General features: G+C 38.6%; 1 protein-coding gene across 1 annotated transcript in view; it reads left to right on the top strand.

Annotated features, from left to right (window-relative positions):
* The window catches only part of NSD1 (nuclear receptor binding SET domain protein 1), a 182,484-nt gene that overhangs the window by 160,709 nt on the left and 2,706 nt on the right, over positions 1-19,069 (top strand). Inside the window, exons 17-22 of the mRNA XM_012660699.1 lie at positions 4,345-4,457; positions 8,148-8,417; positions 9,735-9,851; positions 10,924-11,065; positions 15,862-15,968; positions 17,809-18,013. Of these exons, the coding sequence (XP_012516153.1) occupies positions 4,345-4,457; positions 8,148-8,417; positions 9,735-9,851; positions 10,924-11,065; positions 15,862-15,968; positions 17,809-18,013 (954 nt within the window). The remainder of the gene's footprint in view (positions 1-4,344; positions 4,458-8,147; positions 8,418-9,734; positions 9,852-10,923; positions 11,066-15,861; positions 15,969-17,808; positions 18,014-19,069) is intronic.

Here is a 19,069-nt window from a genome sequence, read left to right as displayed (position 1 = left end):
AGTTTAGTTTTAGTTTCTTTGTTTTTTTATTTTTCTCCTTTTTTGGTTTATTAGGAAGAAATAAAATTCACCAAAAATTACAGAACAAAGTAGTGAAGGTCACAGCATAAATACTATATATCAAGAGAAATTTTTATAAGCTGGTTTAGCAGTGAAGCTGTATAGGGGTAGGAGGGTGTCTCTTGTCTCAGCAGGACTACTTTTACTACTTACCAGGTGGCTGAATCAGCTTTGAGCCCTTGGTTTTCTCTTACCATTTAATGGAGAGAGTTTGCTCTGAGAATTCAGTGGGATAATGAAAGTGAACCTGCAGAGTACATAACTGGTATCCCCTCTGTGATAATTTTTAGGTTATTAAGTATGAAATATCCAACTAAGTGCTAAGTTTGACAGTTGATACCTCTGACATTTCACTTTGACTCTTCTTTTTGTATGTTTAATGTGAAGGTACATCCTCAGTCTTCCAAATGCACGCTTTGGCTTATGATTATCTTTAAATTTTTTTTTTAAAGAGCAATTTTTGTGAAACCATGGGTGAATTAAAAATTCATATTATTTTCAAATGTGTTCTGTGGTCGAAACAATGCAGCGCAGACAGCTTGAAATAACAATGAAGTGTTTGGGAGGATGTGGCTAATGAAGGTACAGTATGGTGATAGTTTGAGAAATTCCGTTCTAGTGATTTTAATCTTGTAAATGTGCCATGTGGGTGACCCGAGACCAGGTTGCATAATGATGAGTTGAAAGCTATAGTGGAAGCGAATCCATCTCAACCTATGCGTAAATTAGCAGCAAGGCTTGACATCACCATTCCAACAGTATTGGACCATTTGAAACAAATTGGCAAGGTAAAGAAGCTGGATAGATGGGTACCACATGAATTAAACGAGTGTCAGAAGAGAAACTGTCTCGAAGCTTGCCTTTCTTTGCTGTCATGGCATAAAGGCAAACCATATCTACACTGTATTGTTATGTGTGATTGAAAAAATGGATTCTTTTTGACAATCGCAGGTGTTTGGCACAATGGTTGGATAAAGGTAAAGTGCGAAAACACAGTCCAAAACTGAATATACATCGTAAAAAGCTAATGGTGTCTTTTGGGTGGTCCAGTGCTGGTATTATCCACTATATCTTCATGAAACCTGGTCAATCAATTTCAGAGGATGTCTACTACAACCATTTGGATGAAATGGTGAGGATGCTTGCGATTAAGCAGCCAAGATTGATCAATAGAGACAGGCCAATCCTCTTGCAAGACAACACTCGAGCCACATGTCGAACAAACACCACTGACTCCAACTACAGAGGCTGGACTTGGAAACTCTCTGTCATCCACCGTATTCACCAGACTGTGTACCTACCAACTGACTACCACTTCTTCCAGGCTGTGGACCACTTCTTGCAAGGAAAAATATCCAATTCTCAACAAGCTGTGGAAACTGCCTTTCAGGATTTCATCCCCATTCATTCTCTAGGCTTCTTTGGTGTCATAAACAAGCTATGGTTAAGATGGCAAAACTGTGTCGATAGTTTAGGTGCATACTTTGATTGATCGTATTTCTTCTTGTTTGAGATATAATAAACTACACTTTAGATTCAAAATTGGACATTTCATATTTAATGATCTAATACCTTCTTCCTTTAGCTGGCCCTTGAAAGGCAACATATCTTTTGCTATTTGCATATATTTGGACATTAAAGTACAGGCGGTCTCCAACTTACTGTGGTTCAACTTAAGATTTCACAGTGATGGAAAGTGATATATGTTCATTATGCTCTTCAACTTACTATGGGGTAATGTCTAGGAACGTCTGCATAAAATTTTATCTACAGGATGAAATGAAATGAGATTCTAAGCAGATGAAACTTCCTGGGTAGGGAATGGGAGTGATATCCATGGGAACAAGGTCAATAAAATTTTGTTTGCCTTATGTTATTTTAGTACATACTCACTTATTTGTCCTCTAGTTTCTGTGCAATATATGTGGGCTATCAGTACTAATATTATAGGAGCTTAGGTCTTGAGTCTTGTAATCTCAGAGGTTGGGGACCAAGTGACCAAGATTTTTGCACAGAGCTGGCCACCATAGAAGCTGGGGGGAAAGAGGGAGTGTAAATAAGGTCTCAAGTCTGAGCCTCCTGAAGCTCTGGGATTCTGCCTACACTAGGAGCTGTCCTTTGCCTTCTAGGAAAACATGTTTTTGTTTTGTGGAAACAGCATCTTGCTCTACTGCCCAGGCTGGAGTGCAATGGTGCAATCATAGCTCACTGCAGCCTCGAATTCCTGGGTTCAAGTGATAGAAACACGTGTTTTTAAGGGGGGAATTGACATAGATACCAGCAGTCAGAATGCCATTCAGTGAATGATGTGGCATAAATGTTCATGGTATATGCTGTGGGCACAGAGCAAGAGAAAGCTTGACTAAGCTGGGGAATTGAAGTTTGAAAATCACAGATGCCTTCCTCTGTAAGTGACACTTTGAAGAATGAACCATAGTAGTTAACCATTTATTTGCCAGGCCCTGTTCAATGTTAGAGAGTTTTCTGCTTTAAGTCCTTATGGCAACCCTATGAGGTAGATACCATCTTGATTTTGCAGGTGAGGAAACTGTGGTATATAAAAGTTAAATTACTTGCCCAAGGTCCCAGTGCCAATAAGTGATAGAGAAATGTTTCTGACTCTGATAGTTGGGCTCCAGAATCCAAACTCTTAACCCCTACACTGATGATGAATAAAGGAAGGTACTTTAGAATGTAGCAACAATGCCTGACAAAGACAAGGTGAATTAAGAAAAAAAATTATTTTTGAATAATAAATACAGTGTATCAAGAAGATAAGCCAGGCGTGGTAGCTCATGCCTGTAATCACAGCACTTTGGGAGGCTGAGGTGGGAAGATTGCTTGAGCCCAGGAGTTCAAGACCAGCCTGAGCAATAGCAAGATCCTGTCTCTACAAAAAGTAAAAGAAAAATTAGCTGGGTGTGGTGGCATGGCACCTGTTTTCCTAGTTACTTGGAAGGCTGACACAGGAAGGTTGCTAGAGCCCAGGAGTTTGAGGTTACAGTTAGCTATGATCACACCACTGTACTCCAGCCTGGATGACAGAGCAAAGACTCTGTCTCCCAAAAAAATAAAAAAAAACTCACGGTGTGAAAGCACATGTTGACAGTAACATGCTGAGTTAGCATCTCCAAATATTTGCTATGCTTTAAGCATAATATTAGGGAGCCTAAAAAGATAAGTAAGTCACATGGTCAAAGCAGAGTTTTAGAAACCTTAATCTGGATTTGATTATCGGGACCATTAAAAGGTGAGAGCGATAGCCAGGAAGGTCGGTGAGAGGGTTTTAGTTCTAGTTAGAGATGACCAGACTCTCAGGGAATTGTTCATGGAGGTGGGGGGGATGTTGTATACTGGATAGACATTAAGGAGATAGACTAGGGAGGACATGCCAAATGATAGGATGAGGGAAGAATGAATTTTAGGATAATTTAGAGGAAGGACTCCGTGTAACACACAAAATCTGCTAGGTTGTTACAAGGAATTGAAGAAAAGAGGATGGGAACAGGAGAGATTTTTGTGAAAGAATTGACAGAGCATGGGGAATGCCACAGAGAGGAAAGAGGGAAGAATTGGAATTCTCACAGTTTTTCACCTTGCTGAAGAATAATGGATTAAAATTTTGTTTTAATTGGAAAAGGATGAGGATCTTAAGATTTTGTTGGACTTTTCAGATATTGCAATGTTTTAAGCATATTAAAGTACAAGTCTTAAATGTAGAATAGATAAGAAGATCTGTGTATTATTAGAGCTAATAGTTGATGTTTACAGAATGAATCTTAGCAAAGAGTAGGACAGGTTCTCTACGGAATAGGCAGGAAGGAGAGCAAAACTTTAACTTTGTATTTCTGCCAAAGGAGAGTGAGCATGTTACCTGGGGCACCTAGGAAGTAGAATGTTTCTGGAAGCATGAGACTGGGGACTAAAGAAAAATTTAGGTTTAAAGGCAGTGATTTTGCTGAGCAAATGAAGTTTTGTTGTTAGGAGACGGTATCTGTGGGCTTTTCCAAGCCAGTTAGCTGTTTTTTGTTTTTTCCTCTAAGCTATTTTAGTCTGTATTAATACCATTTAGTTATGGATTATGTTTTATCTTAATGCCATGTATTAATACCTTTGGGACTTTATAATCTGTTTGAACATAGGTGTCATGTGTATTCTTTTTCATAAAGTGTTGGCTGATTTTGGTCTAAAACATGGAATTTCTCCAACTGAAGGAGGGTGGAATAAAAACAAAATAACTTAGTCCAGAGATTTTTAAGTGACTTGTACTGTGTGTTTTCTTAGCTCTTCAGGAAGCTGCAGCAAGGTTTGAGGAGTTAAAGGCCCAAAAAGAGCTACGACAGCTACAAGAAGACCGAAAGAATGATAAGAAGCCACCACCTTATAAACATATCAAGGTGAGACAAATTCTCCAGGAGAGATGTTGTATAGCTTACCCTCTTCCTGCTTTGTTCATGATGAGAATGGAAGCACAAGCACAGTTGCTTTTAGGCAGAGATTTGAACTTAAGAGAAAAGATTGTAAAAAAGTACCAGAGCACAATTCCAGCATATTGCAGTCTTTCTTATACTGCCTTGGAAAGTCCTCTCATACAAGTGGATTAGATTCTGTTCAGAGGTCATCTTGTGGTTTGAAAGGGACCAGAGAGCCATGATGAAAAATGATAAATGGCCTTGAGTTAGTGTGAGTAATATGGTAAGTTTTCTTGGTAATGGCTGATGCTGAAGACGTTTTAGGTGAGCAGTATGACTACGATTACCAAGTTCAGGAGAATTAATGGGAGGTGTACCTAACCTCAATCTACCTGGTAAAATAGTCATCACCACTTATCATCTGGGTCCAGTGGACCCTTTATTTTTTTTAAATATTTTTACGTCATTATTTATTTATTTTTTTAGGCAAGCACGAAGATGAGGTTTATTGGGGAGAGAAAGATAGGATTATAGGGCAAGAGCAAGATATAGGTTTACAGAGCATGGTACATACTCCATGGATGACGACCAGACCCCTTGTCATAGAAGGGCAAGCAAAAGGAAGGGCAAAGAGAGAGAGCTTTTATGTCATTTATATGAGCAATTCACAGAAGTAAAAATAAAGGAACAGTGAAGAACAAATTTATTAGACATTTTAGTATTTATTAAAACCTCTTTTTATCTGATAAGTTGTTTTAATACCCAAACATTATAAAACATTAAAGAATATTAGCCCTATTAGTAAAACAAGGTAGCCTAGGCTCTTTTTTTTTTTGAGATAGAGTCTCACTTTTTTGCCCAGGCTAGAGTGCCGTGGCGTCATCCTAGCTTACAGCAACCTCAAACTCCTGGGCTCAAGCGATCCTCCTGCCTCAGCCTCCCGAGTAGCTGGGACTACAGGCGTGTGCCACCATGCCCGGCTAATTTTTTCTATATATTTTTAGCTGTCCAATTAATTTCTTTCTATTTTTGGTAGAGACGGGGTCTCGCTCTTGCCCAGGCTGGTTTCGAACTCCTGAGCTCAAACAATCCGCCCGCCTCAGCCTCCCAGAGAGCTAGGATTACAGGCGTGAGCCACCGCGCGCGGCCTTAGCCTAGGCTCTTGTTGCAAAATATTTGTGATCACATCATTCTTGGATGAGAATACCCTATTTCATTTTTGTCCTTAGAAATGTAATTTTTTTTTAGTTTCCAAAGTCTGATATTCTGAGATTTTACTTGAAGATCAATTTCAGCACCATCATTACAATCTGTTATGTTTAAGTATGTCCCAAATATTGCATCGGACACACTTCAACTATAAAACTATGTGAAATTCGAAATTAACTAAGTGTCTTGGATTTTTATTTGCTAAATCTGATAACTGTACTAAAAGCAGACCACAAAGATGGTATCTAAAGTGTGAGAGTTTATTTCACTATTTCATTGTGCATATATATATATATGATGCCATCATTTTTCCATTTTTTTCATTAGTCTTTTTCAACATAGTTGTGAATCATTGATGAGTAATAATGCATAGTGGTTAAATAGTAAAATGTTATATAGGAAATATAAGAACATAAATTTCCATATTGTATCTTAGATTTATAAAAGGGGTCTAATGAACAATTTACATGGTGTTTAAAAGACAGAGTAAGTTATTCTTTTAAAATAAGTACATTTTCTTTTTGATCTTTGGAAGACCTCTAAGAAGGAATAAAAATCGTGAAATATCAATCCTTACAAATAATTAGAACTGCTGAAAGGAAGAATTTCAAAACCTATAATTGTCCTCAGTGACAGATAACCACAAAGTAGGCATTTTAGAGACGTACATCAACTATATTGAGCTATTGAGAGAGCAATTCCTGTCATAGACTTTAGTGGCTAACTTCTTTCCTCCACTTTTATTTTTCCCCCAAACATTTCCAGCAAAAGGATCTGAACCAGGTATTGGCAAACTATGGTTCGTGGGCCAGTATGGTCTACTGCATATGTACGTAATGCCCATGAGCTTGGCGGTTTTTCCATTTTTTAATGGTTAACAAAGAAAAAATATTTTGTGACACATGAGGATTATGTGAAATTCCGCTTTCACAACCTGGGTAACATGGTGGTACCCTGTCTCTGCAGAAAATTTGAAAATTAGCTGGGCATGGGGGAAATGTGCCTATAGTCTCAGCTTCTTTGGAGGCTGAAGCAGGATGATTGCTTGAGCTCAGAAGTTTGAGGCTGCAGTGAGTTGTGATCTTAATAATCCGGCTGGTCTCAAGCTCCTGAGCTTAAGCAATCCTCCCGCCTTGCCTCCTACAGTGGTAGGATTGTAAGCGTGAGCCACCTCACCTGGTCAACATTTTTTTAATTGGACAGACCCTAGCCCCCCCAAGCCAGAATAAGTTCAGAGAGACTGCCAGAAATAACTTTTTATTTTTAAGTAATAGTGATTTTTAGATTGACCAGAATTAGTAGTCTAGGCTATTTGATGTGATGGAAACAATTATAAGGGATGTTAAAAGAGGAAAGAATTCAATTACATCTAACATGTTTAAGAGGCTTCTGGACTCTGTATTATACCTCTACATATATTTCTTATTCTCCCAACAGTCTTGCAAGTACTGTAATTTATCCAAATCACAGAATTCCTGAATAGTCAGTTTTATTTTTTATTTAGGTGGTTTTGTTTGTTTGTTTGTTTTTGAGATGGGATCTCTCCCTGTCACCCAGGCTAGAGTGCAGTGGTGTTGTCATAGCTCACTGCAACCTTAAACTCTTGGGCTGAAGTGATCCTCCTGCCTCAGCCTCGCAAGTAGCTGAGTCTATGGGCAAGGGCCACCACGCCTGGCTAATTTTTTTTTGTAGAGACAGGGTCTCAAACTCTTGGCCTCAAGTGATCCTCCTCCCTTGGCTTCCCAGAGTGCTAGGATTACAGGGGTGAGCTACTATGCCTGGCCTGAATAGTCAAATTTTAAGTGTGGATTGTATATTTGAAGACTCAATTTGAGTGTTCCCACTGAACTATCAAGTAGGGGACACTCATTCCTATGCACAAATCTATCTCTGTATTGGAATATCTGTTCTGTTTTTTTCCTCAGCATTCTTGTTAGTATATGTAAAAACTATATAAATGGTTTTGGTATCACAGCAGCTGTTTGACCTTCATGTTTTGTTTCACCTAATGTTCACTATTTTTCAGTACTACTAAATAAATGCATGAATGACATTACCATAGTTCTTTTAACAGATTGCAAATTATGGCAGTAAATAATTAAAATACATGTTCGTATATAGGAACCCAAATTACCGACAAATGTTTTTGTGCTGACAATTTCCCATTTAAGAGGAGTGCATGTTTTTATGTAGCAGCTAATGTGATGCCACCGTGTGGCAATAGCACAAATCTAATTTACAATTCATTGGGCCTACCAGCTTTGAAATTTAGATTTCTTTAAATGAATTTTTAAAAGTTTCGTGGGATTCATTTTTCATATGTCAAACTGCCTAAATCATGATAGTTCAAAATCATCTAAAACATGACATGCAACTTCAGGGAAGAGAAATGTGCCTTTTTACCGAGCCTGAATTATCTTGTGTTGACTTGTCTGATGTACTGTATTCCGTGTGCTGCATCTCCAGGTGAATCGTCCTATTGGCAGGGTACAGATCTTCACTGCAGACTTGTCTGAAATTCCCCGTTGCAACTGTAAAGCTACTGATGAGAACCCCTGTGGGATAGACTCTGAATGCATCAATCGCATGCTGCTCTATGAGTGCCACCCCACAGTGTGTCCTGCTGGAGGGCGCTGTCAAAACCAGTGCTTCTCCAAGCGCCAGTATCCAGAGGTGGAAATTTTCCGCACATTACAGAGGGGCTGGGGTCTACGGACAAAAACAGATATTAAAAAGGTGAGAAAACTGTTAGCTTTTTTCCCCTTCTTTCCAGTTACTTAATATGATCAATTCTTCTTGATGAATGTGAGAAAATTCACATAGAGGAAAATAATACAGTTTAGGGATTAACCTTATTGTGTCTTGCCATATCCTTCCACAATTTAGAGGCTTGAGAATAGATGGTCTCCTTTATATCTAAATTGATCATGTTCGTTATGTAGGGAAATGGAAAAAAAGAGGGAAATTCATAGAAAAGCTCTGGCTCTATCAACTTTTCTGTGGAAATCCTAGGATAAGTGGTTAAGAGAGGACAGTGAGCACATGATACAGAGGTGCTGATTACCTACTAATAAAATATTCTTAGTGGGGCATACACGAGTCTGGATTCATGGAAAATGACGGAAAAGAGGGTTAGGTCTGATTGAATCAAAATGCAGTAATATCTTCCACTTGAAACTTGGCAAGATCTGCACGCTCCTAATAAATAGATAAGATTGTACAGTCTTTATGTAAAGTAAGTCTTATTTGATAATAAAATAAGCCTTACTCTGGTTATACTTTCTGAAGAATTTTATTGAAATTTCTCTCTAGGAGAGGCAGTGAATATGGGTTTGTCTGTTTAGTCATTTTATATATCTGCTATGTGCCACGCATTGTGCTAAGGATGCAGTAATCAATAAGAGAAGCACGGTCCATGCTTGTGTAAGTTTACATTCTAGAGAGGGAGAGACAGTGAATAAATCTCCACCCAATGATGGGCATAAAGGGCTCTGGAAGCATGTGGCAAAGGACCTGAAACTAGCTTGTCTCTGAGGATATTTTAAGTTGAGACTTGGATGATGAATAGCTGTTGGCTCAGGCAAGGTGAGCACTAAAGCCCTGCAGGTAAGGGGACAGCATGTGTGAAAGCCAGTGTGACTGTAGAGTAGGGAGAATGGTTGCGTAAAATGTGCAGGGGTGGTAGGCAGGGCAGCTGCAGGGAAGATGAACAGTTTAGGGACACTGACTTTCAGGTTCTTGAGCAAGTAAAGGAATTGACCATCCATATTTGCATTATAAGGAAGCTTTAATTTACTTACTATTCTTCCATTCTAGAGCATCTTTAATGTCTAGTGTATCTTAATCTTTCTGTTGGTGGCAGTGGTGGGAGTGGGGAGGTGGTTCTCATTATCAAATAGTTGAGGCATCATAAAGTAGCTAATTACATAAAATTATATGTATGTAATCTGCTTTGGAGAATCTGATATTTTCATTAATTTTTAAAAAATAAAGTGTACATGTGATCGCCAATGTGCTTTTTGCCATTAAGTCAGGGGCTGTTTCTTGTTCTAGGGTGAATTTGTGAATGAGTATGTGGGCGAGCTAATAGATGAAGAAGAATGCAGAGCTCGAATCCGTCATGCCCAAGAACACGATATCACTAATTTCTACATGCTCACCCTAGACAAGGTAAGTAGTGGCAAGTACTGTTTCCATTGTCGTAAGATTGTGAGATTTGTGTTGTCCCAGCCGTAGCATGTGTAGGCATGTCATGCATTGCCCAAAGCAGGGTCTTTTCCCCTATCTGTGGGGATTATCCGTTCAGGGTTCTCAAGTAGGTAAGATTGGTCAATCCATGGCCAAAGCAAAAAAAGCTGCTTTTTAGCATTCTTTTCGAATGATTCAATGTAAATTCGGGAGTATATCTTTTAGTATTTTTCCTAATGGATTAAAAGTTGAAACAAAAAAAGTAAATAATCATTCTTTTGCCTGTTTATTTTATAGATTGAGAAACTGATTTTTTAATATTTATTGTGTTTAAAAAAGTCATATAAATTGATTGTAGAACTCAATTTAAAGACCTGAGTCACCTTTCTCATTTTAGGAATTTTCTGATGAGTTTCATTTCATTGATGCCTAGAATTGCATTTGGGAACTTATTCCTAATTCCAGTATCCTAGTGTGTATATTTTCTGTGTATTTGTGATTCCTATTTGTACCTGAATATTAAGTTCTACTTTTTTCTTCATCCATTAGCTTTTATCACAAAATCTTTCCTGGTATTTGCCTTTGTAAACATTTCTCAAGTTGTGCACTTCATGACTTGTGATGTCTTCACCTCCAGATATTCTAGGTTGGGATGGGGACTCTGCCTCAGTATTTAAATCTCCTTAGGTGATTTCCAATGTCCATCCGGGTTGAAAACTTCTAATTAGAGGATGGGACAAGCTGTTGTTTCTATGACAGTGGTCCTCAAACTGCAGCATAAATCTGAATTACCTGGTGGTCTTGTTGGACTCAGATTGCTGCACTCCACCAGAGTTTCTGCTTTAGTATATGTGAAGCACAACTCAAGAATTTGCATTGCTAACAACTAGCTAGGTGGTGATGGTTCTGTTGATCCCAGGGATCACACTAAGAATCACTACTCTGGGAGATTCAAACTTTACAAATAGGAATTCCAGCTTATTAGAATAGTCAAATTTTAATCAATAGCAGAGGTCTCAGGAAGTCCGATAAGCAGCTTCTCTTGGAATTCTAGGACCGAATCATTGATGCTGGTCCCAAGGGAAACTATGCTCGATTCATGAATCATTGCTGCCAGCCCAACTGTGAAACACAGAAGTGGTCTGTCAATGGAGATACCCGTGTTGGCCTTTTTGCCCTGAGTGACATTAAAGCAGGTAAGAATCATTTAAGGATTCTGAAGCTAAGATCCAAATTTCAGGTGTTATCATCTAAAAATCCCTTATGTCCTCTATGCCAATATGTGAAGTTTCCAAGCTCCTGAGGAAATATGAAGACTTGCCAGGTGGTCCTTGGGCATGGATTTTGTATGTAGGGGGATGTGTGTGTTAAAATAAATATAAAATCTATAATTTTAACTATTTTTATGTGCATAGTTCTCTAGCATTAAGTTCATTTACATTGTTGCGTAGTCATCACCACCATTCATCTCCAGAACTCTTTTTATCTTCCCCAGCTGAACTCTGTACTCATTAAACACTAACTCCTCATTCTCCCCTCTCCCTACAGCCCCTGGCAACCACCATTCTACTTCCTGTCTCTGAATTTGACTACTGTAGGTACCTCATATAAATGAAATCATACACTATTTGTCCTTTTGCGACTAGCTCATTTCTCTTAACATAATGCTTCAGGGTTGGGCATGTGTGGTTTTAATGGAATAAATTCTCAGACCTTTAACTTTTATATGAACTCCCCAATAATTGGTCTGCTTTAGAAAATGCCGTCTTTCCAGGTCTCCTTTCTTACCTTCCTTTCTACAATTGCTCTTCTCCCACTATATAAACCAAAAATTTCACCTCTCAAGTCTTAAGGGTTATGGACCCAAGGCTATTTTTTTTTTTTTTTTTTTTTGAGACAGAGTCTCACTGTGTTGCCCGGGCTAGAGTGCCGTGGCATCAGCCTAGCTCACAGCAACCTCAGACTCCTGGGCTCAAGCAGTCCTACTGCCTCAGCCTCCCGAGTAGCTGGGACTACAGGAGTGTGCCACCATGCCCGGCTAATTTTTTCTATATATTTTTAGTTGTCCAATTAATTTCTTTCTATTTTTGGTAGAGACGGGGTCTCGCTCTTGCTCAGGCTGGTCTCGAACTCCTGAGCTCAAACGATCCGCCCACCTCGGCCTCCCAGAGTGCTAGGATTACAGGCGTGAGCCACCGCACCCGGCCCCAAGGCTATTTTTAAAAACAAAAAAACCCTCACCTCTGGGGTGCCAAAGAAGTAGACAGCAGAGAACGCACTGCTCTGTCACGGCCTGCCTGGGTGCTTGTGTCTCTAAGAATTAGAGTGCAGAGATGGTTGTAACCAGATTAAGTAATAACACCAAATAAGATGTTATTTGAATTGAAAGTAAATCTGACAATGGTGAGTGGTTTAATAGTAAAGTTATATGATGGATGTTTTCCATAAATTAAAGGATCTTAATCTACAGCTTCAAGGTTTTGATAAAACTGTTTTAATCCCTGGTGGTCTAGTGGTTAGAAAAAAACAGTAACTATTTTATATATATATACATAGGCATATCTGATACCTTCAAAATTGCATGACTTCTTAAATATCAAGACTTGTGTAAAATTTGTGAATTTTGAAATGTACAAGAAAGTATATGGTTTTTCAAAATGAATTTTGCAGGGACATGAGCAAAACAGTTGAAGATCACTCTCCTATACTCAAACTGAGATGGAACTAGCTTAGGTAGTTTGTATTATACAATTACTGTTGAAGCAGAAATCCTGTATGAGCAATCTGGAAGAAGACCTAAGTTCTCTTTTGCCTAGTCAGCATTGTTGACCTCAGGAAGCATTAATCAAGATGAAATAATTAAAAAGCAATGTGGTTAGCTCCTGCCCTGTTTTTGTTTTCAGTTTTAAAATTTAGTCTGTGGGAGTTCTCTTCCCAGCACTCTCACACCCAATGTATTTTGTCTCTACAATTTAAATATGCTGCCCAGGAGTTTTTTCAGGCTTTTTAGAATTTTCAAGGTTTTGACAATTTTCAGATTTTAGAAATTGAGCCAATAGTTCCTTTCTCTGTTTTGTAAACAATTTGCTTCATGTAAAGCTGTGGTCCCCAACCCCAGGCTGGGAACTGGTAGCGGTCCATGCTGTGTTCGGAACCGGGCCGCAGAGCAGGAAGTGAGTGGCACAGCAGAAGTGAGCAGTGGGTGAGTGAGTGAGTGAGCAAAGCTTCTTCATCTGTTATTTACAGCTGCTCCCCATGGCTCACATCACTACATAAGCTCCGCCTCCTGTCAGATCAGCATTAGATTCTCTTAGGAGTGTGAACCCTACTGTGAACTGTGCATATTGAGGGATCTAGGTTGCAGCTCCTTATGAGAATCTAATGCCTGATGATCTGAGGTGGAGCTGAGGCAGTGATGCTAGCGCTGTGGAGTGGCTGGCTGAAAATACAGATTATCATTAGCAGAGAGGTTTGACTACACAATAAATGCAATGCGCTTGAATCATCCCGAAAGCATCCCCCCGACCCCACCACCGTGGAAAATTGTCTTCCATGAAATCGGTTCCTGGTGCCAAAAAGGTTGGGGACCACTGATAAAGTAGTAAATAATTAAACAACGCTTGAGCATCACTATGCACTGCACTCTGCTTGATACTTATTTTTAAAATACTGACTTGTCTTAAGTTTTTGGAATGCATGACTTCAGACTAAAATGTATAGATTTCTGCTTTGTAATAGGACCAATATAGTAAATATATCTTATACTAGATACTATTCTAAGCGTATTATCTCATTTAATCCTTGCAGAAATGCTGTTACGTAGGTAGACTTCTGTCAGTTCCACAATTCTACTCAGACCCTTCAGTCCATTTCCACAGGAAAGGCCGCCTACTATGTCTAACCACAAATTTTTCTTCTCTATTCTCCTACATTCACTCAGCTCAGTAGTTTGTTGTCAAAATTGATAGACCTTGTTCCTGTCCTCACTTATAGTATGCATGGATGAGATGGGCAAAATGAGAAAGCATGTGGTAAATGTCAGGCTGAGTGCCTGGAGAAATGGAGTCAGGATTTTCATCCTACTGCCTGGCTCTTCACATACCTGTCACTATCTTCCACATTTGTTATCCTCACTTCTTGTTTATCTCTTTTCTGATGCTCTTTGCCATCCTCGATAACTGCAGATCCATCAAAGATGACTGCATATTTAACTCTTTTCTAGAATGATATCAGTGTTTCCTTTATGAGTGCTGATACCTTCTGATTTAGTTTAACTCCTTGTGTGATTTACATAGTGTATGTTTGTGAGCAGCAAGTTATGCCAAGTATCCTGCAATCTTACATTTGTGTATATGGTGGAGTTGCCTTACAAGCATATCAAATCTATAAGAGTTTAGTTACATACTCATACATTTTTTTGATAAGAATACTGTTAATAAAATCACCCAACATTTAATTCAGTAAATTCACAGCAGGTGTAAGATGGGAGCTGTGCCCCTGCTGTTAGCTTCGTCAGTCTGGGTTCCTGCAAGCTCCTTACGGTGTGAACCTCTCACCTGGCTATAAATGATTCTACTTTTCCTGCAACGTGACCACTAAATATAAGACAGCTGCTTTATATTTTGCTCAACTGAATAAAGAAATAATAATCTGTTTCCAACACTAGATGAAAAACTATGTGTATTAGTCTCACTGATAAAAGGTATGTCAGTCTGCAATGGGAAATCTTCCTAAGACTTGACAATGTTGTTTTTTCTTTGTTTTGTTTTGTTTCCACCTGCCTCTCAGGATGAATTTTTGATTTTTTTTTTTTTAAGAGACAGGGCTTCAAACTCCTGGCCTCAAGCAGTCCTCCTGCATTAGCCTCCCAAAGTGCTGGGATGGCAGGTGGGAGCCACCGAGCCTGGCCAAAACTTGGCAGTTTTGAATATAAACGGCCGTCACCTCATATTAGCTGTAAGCCGGTTACTCCCACCCAGAGGCAACCTCTTCGTATATTTACATAAAATTCCTGTATCTGTTAGGCCTTCCCTAACAGGTTGAGAGTTATATGCTTTGAGTTTGAATGTTTGTGTGTTTTATTTGCTCACACAGTTTGATGAAATGTACCTTTGACAGAAAGGGGACAATTTGTATCTTAATCTGTAAACCTCTTTTTTAAGTTTGCAAATTACTGCTATGGAATTCTTTCAATAAACTTGTGAGATTGTTATTTCTCTATTTAAAAAATGGGCTACTCCAGGCTGGTCTCAAACTTCTGGCCTCAAGCAATCATACTGCCTTGGCCTCTCAAAGTGCTGGGATTACAGGCGTGAATCACTGCACCCAACCCATAGTTTCATTTTTCGTACTTGTTTGCGTGCAATTCAGGAAAAATTTTACACTCTTATTTCTAAATCTTTCTAAGATAAAAATTTGTTTGTGTGTATATGTGTGGTTAAAAAAAAAAAAGAGCTACTCATGGTTCTGATTCCCCAAGCTAAGTTGCGGCATAACTGGGATATATGGCCAGTTTCTGATCTAGATCTTTCTAGTATTACTCTGCTTTCCTCCTGAGTGCTGCCAGGTAAGGTGTGTTCACCTGGGGAGCGCAGACTAACAGGTTTTCTTCATACTTGAATTTCCAGTGCCTGGCACATTGATATAGAGTAAGTTTTTATTTGTTTTTGGTAATGAATTAATACATTTTGAATCTGAGTGGTTAGAAAACAAATGAAAAACAGCTTGAGTTAAAATCAACACGTCTATAGTAAAAATTATCTTAAATATTACTTGTTAAGCCATTTCAGTTTTTCTGTTATTAAGTTGTATTAGCGATTTAATAATGTTATAGGATTAGAATTTGTTAATATAGTGGTGGGATTAGTTAAATCTTTTTTTAAAAATTCCCTTTTTAAAATTAATCTGTTGGAACTTGGTATCCTTTGTAATTAATACAGAAATAATGTAATTAAAACCATAGATATTAATATTTTTACGGTCTCTTATGCAGGCACTGAACTTACCTTCAACTACAACCTCGAATGTCTTGGGAATGGAAAGACCGTTTGCAAATGTGGAGCCCCGAACTGCAGTGGCTTCTTGGGTGTTAGGCCAAAGGTACCACCATTCCAGACCTTTGCATTGGGAATAGTGGTGCAGTCCTCCATCTCTGACAGTGTTAGGGCTCAGTCTTCATTGTAAGAAGATATTCTTTTAAAATAATGACATGAATAGGTATCGATAGGGCCACTGGCAATTTACTAAGCAATTTGATGTCAGTTGAGTTACACAAGAGAGGGTCTTTCGGTATTGTTGGAGTGTTTTAAGCAATCTGACTTTAATTGGTAATATTTTCTAGCTGTGAAAGCTGTAAAATAGAAACTTCTTTGGTTACCTCCCACCTCATTGTTGATCTCACCTTATTTCACTCATATCTCCTAATAAGCTACTTAGATTCTTGGTATATCTGTGCCTGTCTGTCTCTTGCTTTTTCTAAAGATATCAAAGAATCTGTAATTGAATTTAAGGTTCTAAATGTAGTAAAATACCACGGATGAGAAAATAGGACTCTTAATTTCAACATTGTAACAAAGTATAAATGTATCTTACTTCCTGTTTTTTTGTGTGCATTTTAACTGAATTATAATTTTATAATTCTATTAATTGTTTGTAAGTCTGTATCCTGCTTTTCTTAAATATTATAAAAATATTTCCTTGCTGTTACATAATTCTCTTAACTATGATTTTTATTGACTTTAATTTTTATACAATGGATGGACATAATAGATGAACATCTGGATGCTTCAGGTTTCTCTGTCATAAGTAACTGCACACTGAAAATTGAAGTTTAATTTTCATGCTAAGTAGACTACACAGTGACTCCAACTGGCTATTTCCTTTGATGTTTTATTTGATTATGAAGCTCAACATTAAGAACTGAAAAATGCAAATTATTGTAGAATCCAATAAGAAAAGTTATTTGAGCAATAACATGTGAAAACGAAGAATACCCACTAGTTATTCTTCTATCTTGTTAAATAAGGAAAGTCATCTCCATATTATATGGGGTTTTGTTTTGCTTTTTGGTTGTTTGGTTGGTTGGTTGTTTTAATGGTCTTGTTCCTTAAGAAGTCAGTTGTTTCCATGAATTAAAATAGTAATTGAGTTTAACCCATAGTTAATGATGTTAGGTGCACTGGGGATGTCAGTTTCTGCATCTTTGCGGTCTCATATGAATCAGTGGGAGAGAAATGTTGGGAAAGAAGTTTAGAAATGGTAGATCACTGTGAGTTGTTAATAAACATTGGCCTGTTAGAATGGAAAGGACCTTTATTAAGCCCTGTAGATTGGTCCTGTATGTTTCTAAGCTAAAATGAATATTCTGATGAAAGCCACAGGGTTTGGTGACCAAGTGTGGCCTGCATGAACACAGAGGAGCCCTCTGGTTGCACCAGGGTCGGTCTTGGGAGTGGTGGACATTTACCTCATTTGATTTAAAGATGCATAGTCTTTTTTAGGACAAGGACCATGAATTTTTTGTGTCTTCCTAACACACGGTGCGTAGAAAGTGTTCAGTGAAAGTTTGTTAAATAAACAAGAAATGTGCGTGCGCACACAGAGCAGTCTTCTTTAACTTTGAAATTAGACAAACATAAAAATTTATGAAAGGGTGACATTTAACACCAGTTTTGTCAACAAAAACACATAAGGCCTTTTCTGTTTTGCTCATGTGGCAGGAGTAGTTAATTGATACAAAAGTGGTAATCAGTGCTGCCATTTACATTTATTGGGTATCTATGATGTGTCAGGTGCCTTTCCTACATTTTGTCTTCATGACAGTCTATGTGGACTGTCTTTTCTGAGAGAAGAGACTGAGGCTCAGAGAGAATAGTTAACCTGGTAAAGATTAGTACTAATACATTGACAGAATGCTGACTGCTCAATATCTGACCTCTAGAATCAACCGATTGCCACAGAAGAAAAGTCAAAGAAATTCAAGAAGAAGCAACAGGGGAAGCGCAGGACCCAGGGTGAAATCACTAAGGAACGAGAGGATGAGTGTTTTAGCTGCGGGGACGCTGGCCAGCTTGTCTCCTGCAAGAAGCCTGGCTGCCCAAAAGTTTACCACGCAGACTGTCTCAATCTAACCAAGCGACCAGCAGGTTGGTGCCAGAATCCATTCAGAGTGCTCCTTCTTTGACAGAATATCCAGGGTCTCATGCCATTTGCTTCAGTCTGGAAGAAAGTGCCCATGCATATTGTTGAAGGGTGTGGTCTATGCTCTTATTCTGGAAATAAATGACAATAGAGGCTTAAAATCCTTGATTATAAAGAAAGGAACAGAAACCAACCTACTGTGTATCAAGAACTTTACTTACATTTACGTTATTTCATCCTTCCAGCAACCCATAAAGGTCATTTTTCTTCCATGTTAAGAGGAAACACAGAGTCAGATTGGTGAGATTACTTTTCACAAATAGATGGAGGAGCTGGGTTGAAAGCCAGGTTTTCTCACTCCAAGGCTACTATATCATGTTACCTTTCCAGAGAAAGAAAGGCTGGGACAGAGTATAGCCTTTGGGTTGTTTTGGTAAGAGACAGATTGCCACCCTATTAGCTACTCCCTACCATGCTCTCATCCCCCTAGTGGGATCTCTTCCCTTGCAAAGTAGACTTTTTCCTGTGAAGGAGATGTGATTATGTCAGTTAACACATATGAAAGCTGCCCAGGTGGACATACTAACCAGGAATTTGTGGCTGGAGAAGTGTATAGCCTTTGGGTGGTGATTTGGTGTTAGAGGATTTTAGGGATTTGGATATGCCATTGTATTTTAAAGGGCAAAAAAGAGAAACTAGTAGGGAATCATTCCAGGGTAAGATTATACATTATGAGTGGCCTGCTTCCCAGAATTATAGAAGGTAGAGAACTTCGAGGTAGAAGTAAAAAGATTGTCCTTCATTGTGTATCGGCCAGGGTGATGAAAGAATAGAAATTGAAGAAGAATGAGAACAAGCCCGTAACATTGACTCATCAGTGCCAAGAAATGGAATTGTTTCAGAATCAATTACTCAGAGCCATCACTGGCATAGGCTACGATAGAGTTGATCATGCCTGTGTGCCAAGAGCAAGGTGTAGCATAGTTTAATTGGGGATAGAAACACTGTCCATGGTCAAGACTCTTGTCTCATGAAATGGGGGTAAAAAGATAAAAGCTCGA

This window comes from Propithecus coquereli, unplaced genomic scaffold, assembly GCF_000956105.1.
Source record: "Propithecus coquereli isolate 6110/MARCELLA unplaced genomic scaffold, Pcoq_1.0 Scaffold676, whole genome shotgun sequence".
In the NCBI taxonomy this organism is placed as follows: domain Eukaryota; kingdom Metazoa; phylum Chordata; class Mammalia; order Primates; family Indriidae; genus Propithecus; species Propithecus coquereli.
This window is presented reverse-complemented; position numbering and strand designations above follow the sequence as displayed.